General features: G+C 32.6%; 1 protein-coding gene across 3 annotated transcripts in view; it reads left to right on the top strand.

Annotated features, from left to right (window-relative positions):
- The window catches only part of LOC131034873 (uncharacterized), a 240,508-nt gene extending 236,405 nt beyond the window's left edge, over window positions 1–4,103 (top strand). For all 3 annotated transcript variants that reach the window (XM_057966473.2, XM_057966469.2, XM_057966471.2), the window contains one exon: window positions 3,653–4,103. In XM_057966473.2, the coding sequence (XP_057822456.2) occupies window positions 3,653–3,752 (100 nt within the window). In that variant the 3' untranslated portion in view covers window positions 3,753–4,103. The remainder of the gene's footprint in view (window positions 1–3,652) is intronic.
- The last annotated feature ends 22,862 nt before the right edge of the window (window positions 4,104–26,965 follow it).

The raw sequence follows: 26,965 nt of genomic DNA on the forward strand, positions 1-26,965 counted from the left end.
AATGTTGAATAGATTGCAATAAAAAACTAAGAGAAACAGGGAAAATTTGCAGCATCCCAACAATACAAAGGGCTGGAGCTACTCAATATTTCAATTTGTTAGGACATCATCGTGTTTACTGTTCTAATCCTGAAAGAAACACAAGATATTATGTTGATGAGTTAAGAAGAGCTTCAAGATATAACCGTGTATCAGTTTTTGGCATCATTGTTTTGGATCACACTTGTAATCCTGGAATCCATCATCAGGATGAAGAAAAGGAAGAAAATATACCAGGACAACAAATCAAAAGTAAAACTGTGACATTCACAAATATTCTCTTTAGACAGTCATGAATCTACATGGATTCTCTTCAGAATCTTGAACTTTATCTACAGAAGCAATTGAACAATATAAAATATATAGTTAAGAAAAGATTGCATTTGGCACCCATGGATGCAATGTAGTGGTATGGCCATTTACCTGCACTGGAATGTGAAGTGGCTAGTGCATTATGGTTTTTTTTTACTCAAATCATAAGTGGTGGAGAATTCTGTTGGCACTGAAATCATGGTCAAATATCAAATTGTTTCTATGGCTGCGACTTCCAACGGAAGTTTTCACAGGCAACGCTCTTCAAAAGAAAGGTTGCTGTGGTCCCACTTGATGTCCCAATTGTCTAAATGCTGAACAATAAAAACATCATTCATCTCTCTTACAATGTCGTAATACCATGTCAAATATAGAATTATGATGCAGTCGGTGATGGGAAATTTTATCAAACCACCCATCCAGGAAGCCATTAAACCACAACAAACATTTAACAAATTGTAGACAACATCTAAATGATTTTATTGAAAATTTCTTCAAACTTACAATTTCTTTCGAAATAGCAAATGCTTGCAGGCAACAGTTCTCAACTAAAACTCAATACATGGGCTTTGATATTACAACCAAATCTGAATAAAGCAGCAATTAAACCTGATAAATGATGCCCCAAAACACTATTTTTCTCAATCTATGTGTTGATTTCTTCTCTGTAGTTGTTTCCTCCTGCAAATTGTCTGCTAAAACTTCAACTTTGGAACTCCTTCAACTGATTTTCTTTCTCTCCACACTGGGACCTTGGATGCACATGCCTCGAGCTACAAATTAAATTTTCAATTCACTTCCATTCTCATTATGGCATTGAAAACCTCCTGCAACCCACTACCTGCAATCTCAAAAAATGCAATGATGAATGTAACCCCAGCTGGTATGTAACTCCTGTAGTAACCTCCAGCAACCCAGGTGCCCAAAATTGAATGTACATTTATATTTGAGCATTGGAATTTTCGTGGGGCCCCAAATTTGATACAAAATAATAAATTACAAATTTGGGCATTGAACTTTGCCCTTTGCACATTGAGGAATAAAGATTAGACATCAAAAATCAAGCTCTCACAATATTTTGGTGCCAAAATTAACCAAAGTTGAGCATTTTTGAAAATCATCATTTTTTTTAATACCTTAGGCCCTAAATTTATTATTCAACCTTCAATGTGCTGGAAGTGTGCAAAATGTACCTGGATGTCATTCACAAAAATGCACAGAAGACTACTAACAGATCACTGTTTGGAGTTTAATTTGAATAAGCAAACATCTTCCAATTGCTCTGGAAACTTGAAAATTAGAAGTTCCCCCACCTTCATCTACAGGAATACAAGTAGATTAGAATTGATGCTTTGACCCCCTCTTTCCAATGTCTTTTCAGCTTCTCATTTTTTTACAACCTGGATGCTCCTGCATCAAATTACCTCAGCCATCTCTATAACAGCCACCAAATAAGCAAGTTTCTATAAACTGAATTCAGTTGAGTCGTTGACTGATCAAAATTGAAATCTGGAATTGGCATCATTAAAAGGTTCCAAATTATAATGCCTGGGGCTGGAATTGTCCTTGGGAATAAAAATATGGAAAAGAATAATAGTATATTTGAAGATAACCAAAGAGATGCTTTGATTTTCATGAGATTGATTCAGGTTCAAATTCATAGTACTGTAATTATATACGCACAAAACAGTTCAATAGGTATGAAACTACCGACTTCAGAAATTATCGACAAAAGAAAAGAAGTCCGGTTCCACATTTTCATGGGAATTTCAAATTAAATATTGGTGGGGCAACAGTAGGAAAACCCAGGCAATCCAAGATGGGAGGAATTGTCAAAGAACCATCAAGTATAAACAGCTTCTATAGGCTTTTCAAAATCAAGGATGTAACACAAATTTATCAGCTTGAACAACAAAAATAGCATTGCAATGAAGTTGCAGATCTCTTAGGAAATAAGGGAGAGAGAATCAGGAGCAAACTAGAGCAGGGGTTCATCTTGATCGAATCAATAGTCTCCCACTATTAAAGTTTCATTAAGTTATTAATAGGAGAAATTCCCAAGTCTATGCATAACCATAAGACAAAACAAATAAAAGCTCATCCTGCCAAAATTCATAAGGACCCTTAAGGTGAAAGGAGCCTCCCATCCATATTCACTTTGTCGCTTTAAACCCTTAAGTTTACCTAGTCATTTCAAATTCTGCACATCATCTAGTCATTTTAAATCCCACACTTCGGAAAATCCCTTTATTCATACGATTCACATATTTGTGACACCTACGATCACCCTGCCACATTGTAACCAAACTTGTTTTCAGTCTGGACTCTGGATTTTTCAGACTGGCCAGATTTGTCCAATTTGGTTTGAATTTTTCAATTGCTATAGATGGTTTACTGATTTTTTTTGAAATTCCAGATTTCCAAATTCTTTGATGTCCTGAAAATTTAATTTTTTTTAACTCTGTTAATCATGCCCTGCCCTTATATTATCTTCTTCAAGCCTCAAAACATAATAAATGAAAAGAGTTACCCCATGCATAATTTCAAAGCTACTCTTTTAAAAAAATCAAGTAGAAACAATCCCCTCATCAACTAAGAGTTAAACACTAGCCACTTAATCTTTCTAATGATCCTCACAAACACCACGACTCCCACAAAACATGTGCGCTAATTGAGAAGGAACTGTTCTATTGCTGACTTAAAGCGTTTGAAAAAGGATGAAGGCAGCATTATAAAGAGGGTCCACACTATCAAAGGTGGATATTGATATTTTTCTATTCAAGTAGCCGTGATTGTGTTGGCTACCTGTACAATCTGCTAAGAATAATCATTAAGTCATGGTCGGTTAATTTATAGCTCAAAAATACTATCAACGGATCTTGTCAGTTAAGGGTTCGCACTGCAGGATTGCACGTCTAAAGTAAATTGATTTAAGAGAGTTGCTGTAGTATTGCTTCCCCTTTTATTGGGTGAAGCAGGACGACAGAGTCAAAACATATCATGCATTTTTTATGAGGTGAAACTGATGCGCTAATTGTTAACCAAATACTGAATGCAGTAGCGCACACAAATTTGGTATGTCAGCCACAATAACATTGCTAGAAACTTTACTTGCTGCTAATTTTGTTCAAGTTTACAAAAGAAAACCAGAAACTTTACTTTACTGTGTTTTCTTTTTTATAAAAATAACTGTCTAGTGACAGAAAAGAAACGAAATTCTCATTATAACAAGTTTGTCCATCCCTGATACCATCTTTTATCTAGCTGAGTGACGTAGTATTGCAATTTATCTTTGATGCAGGCAAATTTTGGCAAGAGGACTGTCTGTGAAGTACTTGACACCAAACCCCGTGATTGACTATATCAAGAAACATAAGTTGTATGTTAATCATACAAAATAAAAGAAATGCATTGTTTAATTTTTCATCGTACAATGTGTTAATTTAACAAATATTTCTCATTTTCTGGAACTAGTAACCTTGTGTACCATATTTATTACTTATAATTTTGTATGCACTTCTATATTGCATTTATTAACCACAATCGTTAAGAAATTTTGAAATTAAGATGTAGAGTAGTGATCTCTAATAAGAAGCTTTGAAGCGCGTCCTGCATTAGATAACAGAAAATTCACTTGATAATTCATATTAGCTCTATCAATCTCTGTAAGTCAAGCATTTCCCTTTTTTAAGAAAGTTATTGACCTCGTAAACAATCATAGATGGTTTTATTCTGGTTTATTTTGCCAAGAATTCATAATTCTTTTGCTGAGTTTCTCAGAGCTGTTTTGTTTCTATGGAGAATGTCATACACCTAACATATTTCTTTTTTAGCTTGAGGAGCTAGATATAATATATTTAATGAATAATATTGTTTTTTTGTGTTAATGGTATTGCAAAGATTCATTTGGTGTTTACCCAACTCAGCATCTGGTATATCTTTTGGAGTTGACCATTGACATTTGAGTATGAATAATTATTTCTCCTTGACATGCTTATTAATTGGGGTTTACTATTGGAGATGATGATTGAACCTCCACAACATTTCAAAGATCACCTACAACTAAAACATGCTATCACATGAGAAAAACACACCTCAGCTGAACCATAAGATATGCTTAGATTAAATTATGGTCTATGTAACCTGGGGTCACATCCCTGGGCTAAAATCCCCCATCCCCGTACCGGGGACGTTTCAGGGACTTGGGTATGGCTAGGGGACGTCCCCCCGCCGTCCCCAAAATTGTAAAATTTGTGGGAAACGTCCCGGAAACTTGAGGACGGCAGTGATTCTCAAAAGGGATGTCCCCCCGTCCCCAATATGGTTAGGGGATGTCCACTCGTCCCCTAACCATCTTGGGGACAACCAGCCATCCCCCTTTTCCCAGCAAATTAAAAAAAAAAAGACTCAAATGCTCAAAAAGAACATTTTTTAATTTTATTATAGGTCCGTTAAACTGGATTCTCACTAATATGATGGGTTAACATGTTTGAATCACTTCCAAAAGCACTTAGAAATAATGAGCAGCAGCCTGGTAATAAATTTCACAAACGCTTAGAACTCAGTAGTTCATAAAAAAGTGGTTGCAGGTTTGCAATATTGGACTTTTCACAATTATGAAAGGTAAACAAGTCTGAATCATAGCCAAAAGCACTCAGAAATATGAATAACAGCTTGATATAGAATTTCACAAACACCCATAACTTTGTAGTGCATAAAGAAGCAGTTGTAGGTCATAATGTAAATGGAAGACTATCAAAATATCTTCCAACCAGGAAGATACAATGAACTACATGCAAACGAGTGTTGGCATATTGACAATGTATTTTCAATTATGAATGCATATTGATATTCAACTATGAATTTTGAATTAAGAATGCATATTGAGTATTGACAATGAATCTTGAACACAAATGTGGTGTGTTAAGGTTCTATAATGTACATATATCTGGTTTATCCATGTTTTCATATGAATATAATGTATATATACATGCTTTATCTATTTTTCATATGAGCATTTAAATTTTCCCTATATTATATAGCCATCCCCTTTGCCGTCCCCCCGCTGTCCCCAAAATTTGCAAAAAAATTTCCGTCCCGGAAACTCGTCCTGCTGTCCCCTTTGCTGTCCCCCGTCGTCCCCAAAATTGGCAAAAAAATTTGCCATCCCGGAAACTTGTCCCGCCATCCCTTGTCGTCCCCATCCCGGAATCTCGGGGTAACATAGATTATGATGTGTTCTAATCCAATGACTTGAGGGGAAAAAACACATAACCTAAGTAGCTTAAGTATGTTAGTGCAAATAGATCTTAACAATAACAATTAGTTAGGTGATTGCCTTTTACGCTAACAGCCCATCTTAAGTGCAACATAGGGAGTATCGTGAAATGCAAAGATGCACTGGTGATTGGTCTTGGTTACAAGGTTTGATGAGATACACATATTAAACAAATAAATCTCTCAAAACTTGACCAAAGGAGAAAACCTTGTGGAAAAAAAATTCCTTTCCAAAAAGAGAAAAAATGTAAACCAACAGATACATGGGATGGAAGAAAGGACTCAACATGAACCCCCAAGTACTGCTTTCGTTACAAATTTATATAATAAATATCCTCCCATATGAGAGAAAAGATGAGAGTCATGAGACTATGAATGCCCCACAAAAATTTATATAATAAATATCCTCCCATATGAGAGAAAAGATGAGAGTCATGAGACTATGAATGCCCCACAAAGAAGTAGCTCCTGTGTCAATGATGAGACCTTGAAAATAGAAAACAATTCATTGTTTGCAAACAACACTTCTCCCCACATAAAGTAACAAATCTACTGATGATTTTAGAAGCTATTTCCATAATCTGGATGTAGGGAATTTAAATCCAAATATGTCTTTGAGCTTCAGTATTGTGAGTGGACAAATTCTAAGATCCAAGGGAGAAGAAGGTCAAGGGAGAAGAAGGTGAAGTTTGAAGACATCGAAGGATAATTGGTGGAAAGTTGTAGTTATGTAGTATTATTTATAGCCCCTTATTATAGGTGACTTGTTATATGAGAATATTGAGAGTTATTTTTGAACTAAATATTCCTTACAATAGGGATGTATGCATGCTAAAGTAGCTGCATTTAATTTATATATTCCTTGGATAAGGACATTTTTCACATCAATGACACAACTTTTTTGTTGATAATTCATGACATATTTCTTTTAATGTGGAATTAAAATGAAATAATATTCACATACCACCATATGGATAAAAGACAGAGAGAGATAAAAATTACACCCAGAACCTCCCTTTAGACTCGGATTAAGGGCAACTTTCTCACACTTGAGCTCTTAGGCTGTATCTTGGAGTTAAACCCTACTTTTTAACGCTATCCCTTTGCTTTCTTCTATTGGTTGTTGTTGCCTTGTTACCCTTTGAAGTATTTACCCAAACGCACCTCACTTAAATATATTTATACCATATATCAGCGCTTCAGGCTATAGATATATGGTAGTTATCATAATCTTATAGCCATCAGAACCATGCTCAAGGGAATGAAGAAAGCGCCACACGTTCCTTTGAATCGACCACTGCTCTTGCCAATTACCGTAGCTTACATCATGATGGGGATACATCGTCCCATTATTGTGGGACCGATGGGCCCATTAGGTCGCACTGTAGGAATCTCCGTGCCATTGAGAAACAAGTCGTCTTAACCTTCTTATGTTTGGCTATGGAATGCCTCGATGATGCAATGCCCAAATGAACTATTCAATTGGTTCAATTTTTGACTGAAGTGGTGGATTGAATGTGGGAAGTGACGATTCGATGTCCCTGGCCAAAAGGGATTGTTGTGTGCTTTGTTCGGCCTGGCTCCTTTGTGGCCTAGTTGATCCAGATTTGTTTGTTCGATTAAGGTAGTCAGAGGAGCTCGTCTAAGTTGTCGGCCTACGTTTATCTTATAGGTCTGGAGATAATAAGGTTGATGAGCTTTCCTATTGGTTGGATGAGCTATATTTGGATCGGCGAGCGAAACAACTACCAACTGGAGCTTGGTCTGGAACGGGTTCAACTGTCTCTAGTCCACTTTGCTTTGTTGCTAACTCCTCTGCATTTCTCAAGCTATTAGCCATATCTTTAGGATGTTGTGAAAAACAACAGTTGGGTTCTTTAGAAGCTTGACTAGAAAAGAGAGTTATCTAGCTAATGTGTTACAATCTCCATTGAGTGCCCTTTATATCCTATTTCTGTTGAACGACCTATCCTCCAATTAGGGAAAGCTAGCAGACTAACTATAGTTATATCTCTATGATGGGCCCTATTTTCTATAGTGGGGAATACCCTTTCTCTATTATGTTCGTTATCCTTTATAGTAGAAGGAGATTCATTCAGTCTGCGCCGCTCTATCCTTTCTATAGATAGTGTAGGGTGGGTCTCATCACCGTTTCAAAAGATTTCATTCTGCGTAGAGGGCATTCGGATCATTGACATTTGTTCTTCTGGGCATTCGGTGATCGCCATGACTACTACATTTTTCATTCTGGTGATCTTTACTACAATGGCCCAGCCGTCCCATATTACGTATAGAATATGATCCAATACCGATCCGATATGGACTTTATTTTGAAGTCATAAAAGTGAATATAAACCCCAATAACAAAGACGAGATGTATCAGAATTACTTAAAGGACTTTTTCGCGGAACAATAACAAATTAGATTCACCAACAAAGGATATAGGATAAATACTGTTTACGTTTCGGTTGCTGTCCAACTATCTTTAGTATTCAAAATTTTAATTACAGGAGTTGTGCATAAATATTGGTCAAAATAGTTATTAGAAGAATATGTATTGAATTTGTTATGCAACTTTTTGAGGTGGTTGTAGAGCATCTTTATTGGAACATCTATAAATAGGTATTTAGTGTCACTTCTAAATGATCAATTTTTGACCTTTGTACACAATGAATCTTCTGACGTTTCTCATAATTATCGAAAAGTTGAAACAATAATTTGAAATTCTAAAATTGTGTATAAAAAAAAATTGTCAAAATTTTATGTATCATTTAGGAGCTCAAGATACATGAAATTAGCGTGGACAACTAGTAAGTACCTTTCCCCTAACATAATTGTAATTTCTATTTAATAAAATTTCATGGGCACAAATAGGCATTTTGGACCAAGTGAACATTCCATCTTTGCAACAACTTTAGGTTTTGGTGAAAGATGTCATAAAATATGGTTGGCTAACAATTTAATGAAATAGAAGTAAAACAATAATTATATAGCATAAAATTCACATATTCAATATATTGTATATTTAAAAAAAATAAAAAAATTTAAAGAATAATTAATAATTTTAAAAATAATTTTAATATAATAATAAAATAGAAATAAAATAACAATTATAGGACATAAAATTAATAACATGGTTTATAAAAAAATTATTATTTTTCAAATAGATTCTATGATTAAAAGGACCTTTGCTAAAGTAGATAATTAGGAATTATTTGAAATAATTTAAATACAACTTGTTCATGGGTTTCGAAGGGTTCATCCTTTGTGTAAGGATCATGAACAAAATGAGGAAGTTTCGTCAAAGTCGAAGCAGGGTTGGGTTAAGATTAACTTTGATGGGGCCTTTAGGGGCAATTTGGGTATTTCTTGGGTTGGGTGTGTGGCTCACGATGAAGGGGGGAAAATTCTTTATAAAGGTGCAAAGACGCTGCAAGATGGAACCAATAACGATGCAGAAGTACAAACTGCACTTTTAGCAACCGAATTGGCAGCCAAAATGAAAGTTTTGAAAGTTCATTTGGAAGAGGATTCTCAAGTTGTTCTAAACACAATCATGAAGCGTAATTCCGTGTTGGAAATTAAATAAGTATATCGGTTTAATTTGCTGAAAATTAAACACCTTTCAAGATTTCTGCATATCCCATGTTAGGAGAAGTGGGAATGCCATTGTTGACAGGTTATCAAATGTGGCATGTGAATTGGCTAAGGGAGAAGTGAGGTGGTGGGATGGTAACAATGTCATCATACAGTGGAGCATTTAAGGTGGCCTGCAAGTACATAACCATTAATTTAAAAGTGTGTGAAATGCCTTTTTCTCAGATCGTGTGCCTCGGTTGGCATGATCAACATTGACAATTAATGTCGATTTCTTTTGCAATGACGACGGGAGTTGGGAGAGTTGCATTTATTGCAAGAATGAGAATGTACGCCCATTCATTGTGTTTGATGAGAGATTTTTGGTGCTCGAGAAAGTGGTTTCATAACAGAGAGATGGTTTTGTGGTGGTAGTTTGAAATGGAAGCCAACTTCACACTCAAAGCTACTAAACTTATGCTTGCCTTTTGGGGTTCGGTTCCAGAAAAAATGGCTACTAAATATGTTTTTGGCGAAGGACCATCTTTTCCTAAAGGTTGTTCAACTGGTTTTAGGTGAGGAGGTGGCAATTATTGGACACAGGTACAAAACAAGGGTAGATATCTACTCTTTAATCATGGTGTGGTGGCTTGAGTTTGGTTATTCCTGTGCAGAGGTTAGACGAGTGATGACGACAATAGTACCGAAGGAGTACTTGATCAACATGGAGTCTCTGTTAGAGTGGGCAGTCCCGGGATGGGGCTTTGATGTTTCAGAAGGCATTCCGAAGGAGCATACAGAACTAAGAGGTAGACATGCGGATTCCCTTTTTGAGATGTCGAGAGGAAGTGAAAGTCAATTTTCAGGAGGATATGAGGAGGGGGTGGGAAGGTCTAAAAATGTATGTACAAATCATGGAATTGGAAGAGAACATCAGATAAGCATGTGCAGAAGTAGGGGAGATGGAGGCGGGTTGAAGGAGGAGGCCGATAACTGGACGATTATCTATGGAATTGGCCAAGCAAAATTTATTGCTGGCAATTAGATCGAATGAAGGTGGTGATAGGGTTGATGGTGAAATGAGTGTCGCAGGTGCAAGGAGCTTCAAAGGAAGGGTGAAGAAGTTGATATTGCGGGCCAGGGTACTACTAGGTGCCCATTTTCCTGTTTAGTTAAATTTATGTTTGAAAAACTTTATCTTTTTGGTTTTTGTTAGAACCCTTTGAACAATATTTGCTAGAATTTTGAATGGAAAGGTGTAATATGTTAATTTATGTACTTGTGGTACTAGGGTTGAGCAGGGTACTGTTTCTAATATTTCTAGTTTTTGAGGGATGGTTTGGAAGAACTTGGTGGGTGATTTTGGGGAAGTGGTTTTAATATCTGGTTTGAAGATGTATTGTTTTAAGTTTTAATTAATAAAAACACAAATATTATCGATAAAAATAAAATAAAATTTAAATACAAAATTTTAGACATAATTATAGTAAGAATAATCTTTTAAAATCGTATATTTATTAAATAGATATATTATTTAAAAGTTTGGTGTTGAATCTCTTTGAAGATATTATATTTTTGTATTTAAAAAATGACAAAACAACCAACACATTATATCGTTGATTTATGTAATGTCCCCTAACAGGACCCTCTTATATAATGTCCTAGAATCACAATAGCAGGACATTTATGTCAAACAAAGCTTGGTCTAGAACCTACACTGTCATTATGTTATATTACATTATAAAGGGTATTGTCAACATTATATTATATTAAAGTCATTATATTAACAACATTATACCATATCATATTACATTTATAATTTAGTAATATTATTATATTATATTATTTATATTATTAACGACATCTTATTACATTTATCTTATTGCATTTTTAACAGTACCATATTATATTTATCTTACTAACCATATTTAATTATCATAACATTATCAAATATTAATAAATCCGTCTTTATTATTATTGTTAGTTGTGTTATTGATACTTATACTAAATTAATAATGCAGTGCCCTATATACTTATCAATATCCCAATGACTATACTGTGTTGTTTTTAATAGTGAGTTTGACTGCTGACTTCATCTTGTTGTATTCCCTTGCTCTACGTGTGAGTCCCTATCCCCCCCTTACATTCATTTTGATTTCTTATTTATGTCTTCAACTTTTCAAGAGTCATACCCTTTGAGCAGATGTCTCATTTGAAGAGACATATCCCATTTACTAATTATATCCTTTATTTTTTTACAAAGGATTGATTCCACTAGTATAATAATTCATAGGAACCTTAATAATTATCCTTTCTATTCATATATGAGGAGTCACACTAGTAAGGGGTATCGTGTCATTTGTAAGGTGGTTTATTATTAAAACAATGTTTTGCCGATTAACTTGTTGCCATCGTATTAACTATTGATTAGCTCGTATTACCAATAAGTTCCTTCATCACTATTCACTATCTAACCAATGAGTGAAAGCCACAATCAAGATCTTTAGGATCTTTGTTCTGTTGTTGTTCTTGATATTGTTGTAATCACTATTTAATATATTAACTTTGTGCCTGCTGTTAATAACAGTAAAATTGTTGTCTTAATCATTATTGCTTCATGTAATTATTTAATAAAAATATTAATGAATATTTGGTATTAATAAGATGATTAATATGTGATACGTAATACTACTATTAAGGTATATTAGTAATTTGTTTATTGATGGATTTGATTATTTAATATTAAGGAGGTTCATTCATATCTTTCATTCGAACAACAATAAACTCATAAATAAATAATTGATGTATAAGCATATTTAGATATAAATCACTATTATTTGATAATATGGGGACATCGCAAAGTTTACTAAATATTATTTAATTAGTAATAATAAAATATTAATTAATTAGTAGTAGTTGCTACTTTTATTTCATTTGTACATAATGAATAAATTAAATATTAAATTAATAAATAAATAATTTTAATTGCTATATTTAGGTTATATCCCTTTATTAGAAAAAATCATGATGAACAAGGATGGGGTATGACAAAGGGGACATGACATTTAACGATCAAGGAGGGGGCATGACAATTTAATAATTTTTCGAAGAAGACTTAAAACTTTGAAATTAAAAATTATGGCATAGTATCTAGAAAAATTAGATGTTTAGATGTGATCATTGGATCTTTAATAGAGATGTAACACGTGAATATTATGATATCATAAAAGTAAATGATGGTTATATATGATATTGCTAAGGAAAAGCGAATTTTTTTGTAATAATTTATATTTATAAATTTTAATGGAATAGTGAAAAATAATAACTAAAAGAAATTTATTATTTCAGACATTAAAATGTTTAGCCAATGAATAATTAAATAACAAAAATTAAAATATTAGTATACTTATAATTTAAAAATTTAGATTTTAAAATGTCAAATAATTTCATATTATAACATATCTATATGAAAGTAGGTTTTTCATAAAATAAGTTTTATCGTTTTGAAAAAGATTTATTCAAGGAATGTGTGAGTAGAAAATTGTGAGTGAATAAAAGATTAGGAAAACAAATTGCATCCTACATTACACAATCTATCAAGACTACACTCATGATAAAAACACTTGAAAGGAAAACTACAAAAATCAAATAATAATCAATAAAAGATGCAAACTCTCAAGTTCTCCTTTGATTTGATAGTCCTTTGCTTTGGTGTGTGCTTGATTTCACACTACAAAGGGTACTCCAAAATGCTCCATGATCACACAATTATGAAATTTATGCTAATGGTTGATGCAAAAGTGGATGATGAAAGTGATCAAACGACATTATAACGATGCTATGCAAATGTGAGAGATAAATTATGAAGGAAAATGAATGGGTTAAATAGGTAAGGATGAGGGAATGAAGATGCTTGGGAAAGTGCCACTTGTCCTACTTGAGGACAAATGACAATGCTAGAGATGACACATATCCTCTCAAAGGCTAAGTGTAATTGCTCAAGATGACAATTGTAACAAGTGACACATTTCCATTTGGGAGAGAAACACTCAAATAAATTTGATTACTTTTCAAATATTTGAAAAATGTGCACACATGTGACAAGGGTGGTTAAAAGGATAGGGTTGGTTAGAACCCAAGTGTGGTTAGTGGACTAGACATGGGAAATGGATTAGAAGGGCGGTTAAAACTAGGAGCCATGTGCTCTAATCGAATTATTTGAACTATTAAATTCAAATAAAATGACTAAGAGGAAAAAGGGAATATGACTTAAATTAAATTACATTTTATTTAATAGAAGGGTAAGGGAATTAATTAATTAAAATGTTTTATATGACACATTAATTAATTAAAAGGATATGACTTGATTAATTGGATAATTTAGCCAAAGGGGATGCAATAATCAATTAAATAATATTAATTATTCAATTAATGTATGCAACCAAAAGGATTAAATTCGATTAAATTAATTAATCAAATTTTATTGTCTACAAAATGTATGTTTTATATCATTAAATATTGAAACTTAAAATTATCATTTGCAACACTACATATGAAGAGGTCATGTTATTAGCAAGACATCCATTTATTTAATATTCACGGTGATAGAAATTGCATTTATCAAAGGTACAAATGTTTGAACAACATAGATGGTCTCATTTGTGGAATTATATTAAAGAGTATAGAAATTATATGTTACTTTAAATAAAAATAAATCTTAGATAAATATGTAAAGTATGGAATGTATTTGGTCTTTCTTAGCATTTAATACCCCACTATATCAAAATGAAGAAAACAACTATTTTTAAAAGGAAGTAGGATAAACAATTACATAAAGAGAAATTTTGTATTTTTTTTCAAACTTTTTTTGAGTAAAAAGTCTAGTCAAATTTAACTATGTTATTGGTAAAACTCTCTTTTGTATTTTTTAGAGGAAGATATTTATAATCAAATGTATTTTATGGGCTAACATAAACTTTCTATAACCACTTTTTTTTGTAAATATTTCCTTTTAGGGTAAAAAGTTTAAATGAGATCACAAGAGGTGCACCTATTCTTTGGCACCTTTTGATGACTTGTTTTGAATGTTAGGCCACATCATTGTTATCATCATAATTGGTATCATCATCATCACCATCACCATCACCAAGGGACTTTTTTTTGCACTTAGGGCATTTAAGGGACAATGCTACTAGGGTATAATATTGAGCATTCAAGCGAGTTGGAAGGCAAAAGAAGAGTATCTCTAGGATAAAACTGCATCACCGAACGTGTTGGCTTTGATGATTCGCGCCCACGATGAATTTTAAAATTTTGCAATGACTTGTCCACCATCATTACTAAGCATGATTAACCATATTGATTACATCCACATGAACAATGAATATTTTTTGGCTCAATTATGCCAAAGTGCATAGGAGGTAGAACATGAAATCAAATCCAATTTTGTTTACTTTTCATTTGTCATTACTAAGCATCCATGTTATGATTAATAATGATACAAATATGATCATTACATTTGGTGAAGTTGCCCAAGGAAACCAAATTTAACACTAAGGATTTAGATGGAATAAATTATATTGAATTACAAGATTATATAATATAACATGCTATTATTCATTATTTAACCATTGTTCATTATTACTTTCAAGATTAAAGTTTCAAATAATGAAGACATCACATGAGGAGCAAATTATTTGGAATCTCGACTTCCATATATCAAATTGTCAAATAATTATGTATATCCATATACAAAAATGGCATAAATACCAACTCAAACAAAGTTTTACAAAATGTGGCATATGACATTTCAAAATCTATACAAAATATACATGTCAAATAGCCATGTATGAATCCCAAAATATCTCTATCACATCCTAAACTATTGATGGATCATCAAAATCGATCCTCTTCGAAGCACTCTTTGGTTTTGAAGGTTCCTACATAAGAAAAATTCAAACCACAATTGAAATTAGTTATATTATATAATTTAAAATTGAAAAATTAACATTGAAATCAATATACTTTGAACTATAATTGAATTCTTGATTACCTCAAGTCTACGTCTTCTTCTAGGACGGTCAGGAATCCTAGTATATGCATGTGGTAGAGAAAGGATGTCACAAGCATTTTCGAAGTAAACCTATATATGGTCACAAACATAATTTGATACAAGTTAGCATATACTTGTCGATGATAGGAACAAATTTACTAAACACAAAATAAAATAAACACATACTTGTTCAGGCATCCCTTCTACTACTTCAAGTATTGGGGAAGTGGTCATAAAAACTACATGTAAAAGTATCAATCTATGTAGACATGTATAATCATTATAAGTTCTTTAAACTCTTAATTCAATCAAATTTGTGTTCAATTACCTTTCCCTAGTTTATCATTGCACTTCCACAATCTGGATAGCATTGCACCCCCCTGGCACTAGGTGTGTCCTACAAGAGTAAAATAAGATAAACATGTAAGTTAATATATAATTTAATTAATGGCAATTAAAATGAGAAGCATGTATACAATAAAAATGTAAACAACTAAATGCAAAAATATATATTGTGTTGTTGTGAGGGCCAAATGAAATGGTCGAGAGGGTGGCGTGTTGGACCTATGTCATCTCCTCCTCAGACATCAACTGTTAAATAGACAGTGTATATAAACATTAGGCTAAAAACACAAAGCTGTGTCACACTTATATAAGGGAAATAGCCAATGTTGATTCAACTTTTTAAATTGAATCAATAGAAAGTGAAATATATATTTTGAATTTTGAAATGATGTAAACTAATAAAAAGTATATTTTTTGTGTATTTTATGTTTGTAATTTAAAAACAAATTAAAAAAATTAATTGAATATATACTTTCTTATAAAGTAAACATTATAATTTAATTGTTGATAAAATGATGAAATTGAAGTTACACGTAGCATACTTTATATAGTAAATTTTACCTTTTTTCTTCAATTTTTTTGTGTATATTGATAACTTGAAACTTTAGTGCAAAAATACTTTTTAAACTATTTTTATGTATATATATTTTTTAATAAATCTGTAAAGTTGTGTGTATTGAAATATAACTCTTTCCATTTGGTATCACCTTTTTTCTTAATTATTTATCCAAATTAGAAAAATAATTACATCTTGACATAGACTCTTTTATCTCGTGGATTTATTTTTTTTCAATTTTTTAAAATAAATTTAATTATTTTTTCTTTATAAGATAATCAACCTTATATTTTAATGTTGATGACCTACTTTTAATAAAAATAAAATATAAAATATAAAATATAAAATATAAAAAACTAATTAAAATATAAAAATATATATTTATGAAGATTCACTTGTAGATCTATAAAAGGGTATTTTTTACATTTTACAAAAAAAATGTTATTATAAGAGTAGGAGTTGTTGAAACATCAAGTTTTTCAATTTTTTTTTTTTTTGGTAATTAGACACAAAGTGGTATAAAATATACATTTAGTAGACAATTCCAATTGGAAAAGTTGTGGCCCATATATAAGATAGCTATAATGAATCTTTATAGACGATATGTTTGACTAAAATTAAATTTTAGTTAGAATCACTTAAATTCACTTGTGTTGATAAGTCGGCTTAAAACATGACACAATTTTGAGCTTTTACCCATTAGTACTTAATACTATCTCTTATAAATATTCATTTAAAATAAAATGCACTTTGAAATTACAAGTTAAGTCTTACCACTATATTGCCAATGTATGATCCATGAACCTCCTCGTCTCTAGCATGTGAGGATTCCCCAAGGTGTGCTCCAATCCCTTTTCATCTCATCTGGTACATCGGTCATATCATGGACATCGCAATCAAATGTGTCAATGGGATGATCAACAAGTTGTCCTAGAGGACCTAAGCATATGTGCTTGCACATAGTGCAAGTATGCGACACACAAATATGTGGACATGAGGAGGATGTGTCAATGCCACCCAATCCACCACCAACATCAAGGTCATGTGGTTGAGCTAGTGGTGTAGTTTGAGAAACCAAAAGACCACTCAAAGAGTGAATAGTCGATATAGTTTGTGATGTTGCCTCTAGAATAATATCTAGAGGTTGTACTAGAGGTGGGCAAGCAATGTGAGGAGGGGGAACATATGGGCCCTACACTACTTGAACTACCCCAGGTCTATCCTACGGCATACCTCCATCCACACTCTAGAAATTTTTCATGTCGAAGTAGTTGACATGCTTACCTAACACAAACTCGACATATAATTTCTTAATGAAATAAAAAGGCACATCAAGATTTTTGTTGGGTGGTCTATCAAAAACCATCTACCAACAATCCCAAAAGTTATTCAAGATATCATCATTCACATACCATTTTATGAAAAGTTTTGGTTACTTAACATCAATGGGTTGTCCAGTGCAAGGATTAACAAATAGGGCTGCTATTTCTACTTTTGATATTTCAAGGTTCTTCACTTCATCATAGGACAACCCATCTGCATATTATTCCCTCGTGGAATCTCACCACAAAAGAATGGCATTGTGCTCGGTGGTGAGGGTTTCTATAGTAGAGATTATTGATTGTAATGTGGCTATCATCGGGAATAAACAGGGGATATTACTATACACCTCATAAATGCTCCTCAACTGATACAAATTTTGAACAACTAAATCATGAGTTGAGGAGGGGTTTGGTAGTGGAGAGTTTGGTGATTGTGGTGGCTGTGGTGGTTGTAGTGGTTGTGGGTTTTCATTGTTCTCAACCATATTACTTTATTGAAGTTTAAAATTTATATAATTAGCAAAATTAAAACAACAAAGTGTATTTCAAATAAAAAGCCTAATTTATAACTAAAAAATGGAAAAACAAATTAAAAAATGTAAATGAATGATAAAAAAATGAAGGAATACAAAAAAAAATTCATACCTACGGGTGGTAAGTGATTAAAATTTGTTGTAGCAAACGGATATCTGATAATTTCAGATATTGGATAACTAAAAAACTTCAAAACCATGCTTGTCGTGGGTGAAAATATATCCAATATTATTGGATATCCGATACCTTTTTTACGTTTTCGTCTATTATAATATTAATATTTTAATATATATTATATATTAATATTATAATATTCTATATATTATATAATATAAGATTAATAATATCAGATAACATATATTTTCCGATATATGCTTTGGCTTTTGCCATAGCTACATGTACTAACATCCAAGCCCACCAAAAAGTCAACACGTTTTTTTTCGCATTTTTTGGCAAATGGAAAAGGCATTTTTTTCATATTGCCACTTTTTGACTCCTCATGATCCTACACATACCCTAATCTTCCATAATCCTGACTCGTGACATTATTACACTTGTGATATTTCATGTGATAGTGTGGTAGAAGTAGACTTATGCTTTATGGGGATCAACTTTGAGGCCAAAGAGCTAGACATGGATGAGTCTTATCCTATGAATATAGTCACCTTATTCATGCATTCTAGACTTCTCATCTTGACTCATAAAATTATGTGATCAATTACAACCTTTGTTTTTCTCTTCATCGAGGCTCTCTCACTTTTAGACTAGTTCACATTGTGAAATGCCTTAATGCAAAGATGACTTTGAAAATAGAAAGGGATTTCAAAGGAGCCTTTTGCATAAATATTTTTGGGCCCTTTATTTGGCTGAAATCCCAAACTTGACCAATGCTAAATTTTCTATGGCTTGTGTTGTACCTCCCTAAATCACAATTGGTCCTATACCACCACCATGTTAACATAATTGTCATATGCCAATACTTTCTCAAATTATTTCAATTTTTATCGATAATCTTGTATTTGAAATTCCTATCTTAATGGGAGCTAATATGAATAGATTTTTATGCTCATGATTTCAAATTTGATACACATGAGTCAATTTTTGGAATATTCCATCTTGATTTTCATTGGCATATCCTATAAATATACAAGGTTATCATTGAGGTTGTAGGTCTTGATGTGTGTAAAGATGGGTTGTTATACCTATCTATCCAACCATTCACTTACGATGACCATGTCATATTTCACATCCTTTGAGTAATCACTCATGCCTTTTTGTGATAGAACAAATATTTGTATCATGTTTGAAATAATTCACAGTTTCCTCTACTATGATTAGGTATATAAATTATGATTTGTGTTCCCATCATTATTTAACTTGAAAAACATGTATATTTGAGTTCCCATAATTATGTTTGTCAAGAGCCTAACCTTACAATTGAAACTTCTCAATGCCTCCACCTCAAACACTCAATATATATACTCAGTAAGACTTAGAAAACCATTCTAAGTTATTACTATAGGCCCAAACTTAAGGTCCAAAAATAATATAGTGAGAATTTGATGATCCACACTCCATTTTAACTCATTGTTTATCATTTAATTCCTTTAGAAAGATTCTTTACGACATGTCATAACATGTGTTACAAGTGGATTGAGATTCCTGGTCCGCTTTGTAAGTCCTTAGAATCATGTATGATATAGCCTTTCATATGCAACTCCCACATCTCACAATTTATTATAGCATTAGAATCTCTTACATCTTACACACCTATCATACAAAGACATGCAAATATCATAATAATTAACTCATAAATGGAACACCCCATTTCCCAAATGAAGACAAAGTAATTAATAAATAAAAATAGATAAGTATTTCAAATATTAGGATTTACAAGGTATATGACATGCCTAATCTTGACATTCTCTCATTTGTCATATACCTTGGTAGAACAAAATGAAGCTCCGAAAAATCCATAAACTATCCACCAATGGTTCCACTGTGTTGTCTCAACTAAACTCCATTATGCTCCTAATATTCACTTTGACATCTATAAGATCAAATTTAGAGCACATTGCAAAGGATTCCCAACAAATTTGGAGTGCACTCAAAGCTAAATATGGAATACACAGGCACCACTTAATCAACCTACGAGTACTCTCAAAAAATACTTAATCAACTCTAGATTGTAGTGAAAATAACTCTATAGAACACTTTCTATAGCCAATATCATATTTTTATTAGAATACATGCTCATAATTCAAACCACCTCCAAAACAGGATTGAGTATGTACCGCATTCTTCAATCTAATGAGAACAATGAATACAACTAGTCACTCAAATCCAATGAGCCCCTTGAACCATTGGTAGATTTTCTCATGACATTTGTTCGTGTATAATCCAATTTCTTTATCAAGGTTATATCTCCCATGGTAACAAACATACCAATATGCAAAATGTTGAAGACCCTTGATATCATAATCTAATGAAAACTATCCACCAAAGAAATGTATATCTACTAGGAATCTCCCTTCATGATAAATGTTTGGTCTAGTGTTGACCAAAGTGACAAAGTTCACCAACAACACTCTAATAAAAGGTGTGGTTTGTTTCATCCAAACCAATATTGAAGAACACAAACAATGATTTGAACAATGCAACCAAAATGCTACAAAATAAAACATTCTTCAACATTTTTTTTGCCTACACTCTCATCTCCAATCTCCTTAACTTCCCCAAGTTCTCCACATTACAAAAAATATAGATTAAAGAGCACATTGCTAAAAATAATGAAGTATAACAACAGTAAATGACCACAAACATAGTGATCATGATAGTTCCATTAAACTTCTTACCTAATGCCTTGTGGATATGAACATCTAAGAAGAAACATAAGATCATAGAGAAAAGAATTGCAAGCCATATCACATAGTTGGATAGAAAACCATAAAATAGCGTATGGTTTATGCATAGGGACAAATCACATCCATAGAGACATGAGATCTATGCAAAAATGGAGAAATCAACTTGGCAAATGAATGCACAAATATTTAAAACAACCATTGAGGCAACCTGTATGCTTCTAAAGATCAGTGACAATGTTGACAACAAGCATATGATTCCAAAATAATCAAATATATTGTTCATAACTAGTAGTTAATCTTGTCCTTTGAATTATTACTCATTTTAAAGTTAATTTAGTAGTGTTTTAACTCATTAATGAGTTAAATTATTTATGTGCATGAGAAAGTGAAGGGATTCTTTGGTTTTGTTTTGTAATTGATTTTCAAGGATCAGTTATGGGAGAAAAGGAGGTAATAAATTGAATACATTCCAATGTATCTAGGATCCTTTTTTAGCTTCTCTTGAGAGAGATTTGGGGAAAGAAATTTTGGTATTTCTCATTGGTCTATAACAACAATGGTCATCTTTCTAACACAAATTTTTGTACTAAGAGATAGAAGAGAGAATTTGAGCTCTTAATTTATTAAAGAATTGAAGGGATATTGTACAAATTTGTGTCTATTTTTTCCGTTGTTTGATTGTAGATTTTCTTTTGTCAATTTGTAATCTTTATTTGATATTTCTCTAGTATATCTTGTTGCATTTGTGTTTAATACATAAACTTTGTGTTATGAACAATTTTATGTTATTTGTATGTTCAATATGCAATCACTTTCGTATATGTTTATATGTTGGTAAGAGATAATTGCTCATCTTATGGATTAGCATTTATGGGCACAAAACTAGTGAACTTTGTGTCATTTGTTGTTCATTTTTATTCTAAGTTTATTTGTACAATCAAGAGTTATGCATCAAGAGTTTATCTCTCCAACTATTGTGTACAATTTGTCATCATTTCCCATTTGTTGAGTCCTGATTGAACCCATCTAACAAGGTAAAAAAAAATGTTAAACTATAAATTCTTTATGACTTTTCTAGGGATAAAAGAAAAGTGTTGTTATTTTATTTCCTCAAAAAATTGAAGGTACTTCTCCTAGGATGGAGATTAGTGACTCTATGTTGAAATATTTACTCAAATGGATTCATTTAGCAAAGAATTCTTGTTAGATTGAGATAGATATTGCTATATTTTCTAGATTTAAGTCATGGCCCTAGTTTCTTCTTAGCCATGGGGGAATCATTTTAGACCTTTATACTTGCCTCGATAATAAACTTTACATGCGGGTTCAAGAAAACACTTTCCAAACTTTAGTGGGGAAAATGTTCAAGATGCAAAAGATCATATCTTGACCTTCGCATTGGCATTAGGGTGTTCTTAGATTCAATTAAGATTTTTTTTTTCAACTATTCATTGAATCTCTAGAGAATTGGAGCAATAGTAAGCTGGTTTCAACATCTGGAAGATAGATGCATTACTAGTTGGGACACACTAAAAAAATCTTGAAAGATTCAAACTAGTAGTTGATAAGGGTTCTCTTTATGCTAATATTTCAGATTAAAAAGAAAGAAAGACAACCAATTGGAGATTTTGTGGATCATCAACATGCTATTAAAAGCAGATTCCTCTATCTAATCAACCAAGTAAGTAAAATCAGCTTTGCATTTTTATTTCTACATTACATCATGATGTCAAGCTTATTTTGAAGTGAGATAAAATATGTGATCTTGAAAAGGAAGAGAAAGAAGCTATTAAAGTTGAGGATGAGTTTGATTTTGTTTGTCTTATGGAAGAAAAATCATATTAAAAAACCCATTAAAGAATATGTGACACACAAAAAAGTGGCCACCCCATGAGTTTTTAGCATATGCAAACATCAAATCCTTTACCTCCTCTAGTTGAATTTATCAAAATGATGCATTATGTACACCTTTGTTACCTTTGAAACCAAAATAATTCACTATTGATATTAATGATGAACCACTGAAGAACCTTTCAATAATCATTGGAATCGAAGAACCACAAAGAAAACTTGTAATGAAGGACATAATAATGAAACAATTAGATTTATTATGAGGTGTGTGTGTAATGGAGGAAATGGGACTTTGTAAAAGGAAAACTATGTTCCTTTGAGAGCCACTTTCACTACATACGCAAAGATCTCCAACTAGTTAAACTAGTGAAAATATCTAATTACAAATGAATAAAACAAAATCTTTGATAGATAGGAATGAAAGTGTAAAAAATAGAGTTTTCAATTTAAATATGAGCATCTCAGCCAAGGATGATAATGAAACACACAAACATTTGCATACAACACTATAGTCTCGTATGGACCATGACAAAAATATTTGATAAGTACTGAAGACCTAACTTTCTACCTCAGTTACACTACAAAATCCAGAAATGAGAAAAGTAACAAAAAATATTAGATAGAAGAGATATATAGAAATGAAATGAATAGACACAATCAAACTTATGTACATTTGAATGTCTCCAATAAACTTGCACACACACAAAAGAGATAAAATGATTGGGGTTGTTTGGGGACTTGCCTCAGTGAAGTCCTTGCTTTTGTGTTTCCACCTCCACAACAACCAGATAAATAGATAGATTTTTGATGTAAATTTACACAATGATAGATGATTTAATAGACATAGGATGTGATGAATCCCAAGATGCCAAAAGATGCAAGATGACAGAATGATGTTACCAAAAATGAAAAAAAAAATGCATTAAGGATATAACATATTCATTGCAACATATGGAGGTATGGCTATGGACGCACAAGATCACATTCAAGAGATCCTATAAATATATGATGAAAAGTGGTTATTCAACCATGATGTATCATTTAAGAGATTCTCACTTATTGTGGATTTAATTTTTGTTTAAGAACAATCCTTTATTTCATAGGTGCTTGATAAGTGCTTTCCATTATTTTGCAAAGGTTTATACATCTCTCATCCTATCAATAGATTTGTATGATCATTTTGAAAATTTTGAGGTAGGTTTGTGTTGCCATGGACATAAGCTGAGCAGGAGTTCTTCCTATTCTTAGTTTTTATTTCCTTGCTCTTTTGTTGCTTTCCCTATTTTGGGTTTTACTCAATCTCTCATTTTTCCATATCAAGCTATGAAAATTCTCTAACTCTACATCCCAATGGATGAAACACCAATTTTAACTAGATATTCTAGTTTTATGCATTACCCTTTTCATTCCTCATTCCTAGTTAGAGCTAGTTGTTGGCCTCGTTTTATAATTCAGCCCATTTTAAATGTTTTCATGCTTATTGTCTATCTTGTGAAGTCATTTTAAACTCCCATGTGTATTTAAAAAAAATTATAAGTCTTTTGTTTCCCTTTTTGACAAGGTGGGCTTTCAAAAAACTCCTTTTTGGCAAAACCTAAAGTTCATTAATGTTGGAAACAATGCAACAAACTGAGAGGGGGGCGGGGGGGGGGGAGGTGAATCAGTTTGTACAAAAACTTTATACAAATTAAACACCAATTTAGATATGATAATTAACAGTTAAAGCAAAAATCAACACCACATCAATAAAACACATTACACCAATATTTTTGATGTGGAAAACTTGGTTAAGGGAAAACCCACAATGAGATAATACCATGTTAGGAGTAAATGAAATAATACAACGGGGAATGCACATGCATTCAAACACACTACCTAGAGCTCATTGCTCAAATCAAAAAACAAGAAGGGCTACAACCCTTAGGAAGACTCACTGTCTTACAAAAACATTTGGATTACATCTGGAGGATTATAAACTAATGAAATAGCATCTCCTCATCCCTAGTTATAGTTCCGGATAAGCACAGTCTGATCTACTCTACCACGCTTCTTTCCTTCTAGCAAAAGATTAAAGCATATTTTACACATTGTACACATTGATATCACAAACACATCTACAGCAAGATATAACACCAATTTATACATATCATCAACCTATATTTCAAGGTCGGCTCAACCCATAACACAAAATACAAAATATGACCACACATGTTACAATAACACATGCAGACCAAAACAATGCCGACTAAGACATAGTCTGGACCAAAATCAACCCCTCAAACATGAAACACCTTTGAGAATTAAACCTCAAACATCTACAACACGCTACGATCAACATGAATGCCGCATAACACGAAGAACACCACTGGATCAAGAAAATGATTAATAATGTGCACAACAGTCAATGTGGACCATCAACATGAATATAACATGATTTATAAACATCCACAAGCGATGTAAATTACCACAACATCACCACTTACTAGAACCTTCATCATCATTACACTGAAGGTCAAGAACACTCATTGAATTGATTGTCAAACAAAAAATTCACTTGCGGACCTCCAAATCATGAACCATCTGGAATGAGGACACACCAGATCATACCAAACTCTCTACCAAAACCCCAAACCAAGACATTGCAATTCTAGAGTAATGTGGAGAAAAATCTAGATTACTGAACACCACAAACAACTAAACAACCAACCTCAATACCGAACCTCATAACTTGAACAAATCATCATGCAGACCACTAAAAATTTAGCTGAATCAAATGGAGATACTTATCTCAAAACCCATTAAACTGTAACATCTCATCTACAACACACTAACCAAACCAACTCATTTAATCTGATTGCAACACTAGAACACACAGAGGAATATGTTGACATCAATGACAAAACATTGTTCCAACAAACTTCTTGACAATATCCAACGATCTCCCCCTTTGGAATTAATGGAAGCATATGAATGTGAAAAACAATCAGTGCAAAGAAAGAAATCAACAACCAACGATCTCCACATACAAATACATAAATACTCTATCTCCCCCTGAGATCAACACAAGATATGACACTTTTTCACATGACTCTCTTCCCCTTTGACATCAATGCTAAAGGAACATATGCAAAACATGATTCTCTCTACAATCTTCCTCTTGACCAAGCTCTCATTATTGAACGTCAAAATTGAACATACAATACTGACTACTCCCCCTGAGTAGCAGCCACCACTCATCAATCTGGATCACAAGATATATTTTTGAAGATCACCAGACTGATTCCAATCCATGCATCTTAGTTGTCATTAGGAGGGGAAATTACCCCTAGCTTCACTTTGAGATACTCAAATGTATCTTTAGGCAAAGGCTCCGTGAAGATATCTACAATATGTTCCTTTATAGACACATATACTCCAATTTGACTTCCTTCTCATTAAGTACAATTGCTAGCAACAACAATGTATTAAACTTGTGCAGTAGATAAGGAAATGACATTTTTCTTCTTATCCATCAAACCAACTTCTTACCCAAGAAAAATACACCACTACTAAGACTCTTTTTGTCATCAACATCACCTATCCAATAATCATTAGTAAAAGCACTCAAATTAAAGTCATCGTCTTTAGGATACCACAAACCAAAATCAACTATCCTTTCAAATATCTGAAAAATTGTTTTCACAACTACAACATGAGATTCCTTAGGATCATCTTGAAATCTAGCAACAAGACAAACAACATTCATAATATCTGGCATAGTCTGAGTCAATCACAACAAACCATCAATCATAGATATGTATCTAGTTTGATTTTCTTTCAAAGAATCATCATCCTTTGTCAACTTACATCCGGTCACCATAGGAGAACCAACTGGCTTTGCATCATCCAAACCAAAATTCTTCAACAATTCCTTCACATACTTAGATTGTGATATAAAAATACCTTTACTTAACTGAGAAATTTGTAATCCCAAAAATAATTTCATCTCACCAATCATAGACATCTCAAACTCATTCTGTATATCATCAACAAACTTCTTGCACAGACTATCATTTCCACCAAGAATAATGTCATCAACAAATACCTCAACAATTAAGATGTTATCATGATCAATCTTGAAGTACAAATTATTGTTAGTAGTACCTTTATTGAATTCAAGCTTCATCAAATACCAATCCAATCTGGCATACCAAGCTTTGGGGGCTTGCTTTAGTCCATACAATTCTTTCTTCAATCT

The sequence above is a fragment of the Cryptomeria japonica genome, chromosome 10, assembly GCF_030272615.1.
Source record: "Cryptomeria japonica chromosome 10, Sugi_1.0, whole genome shotgun sequence".
In the NCBI taxonomy this organism is placed as follows: domain Eukaryota; kingdom Viridiplantae; phylum Streptophyta; class Pinopsida; order Cupressales; family Cupressaceae; genus Cryptomeria; species Cryptomeria japonica.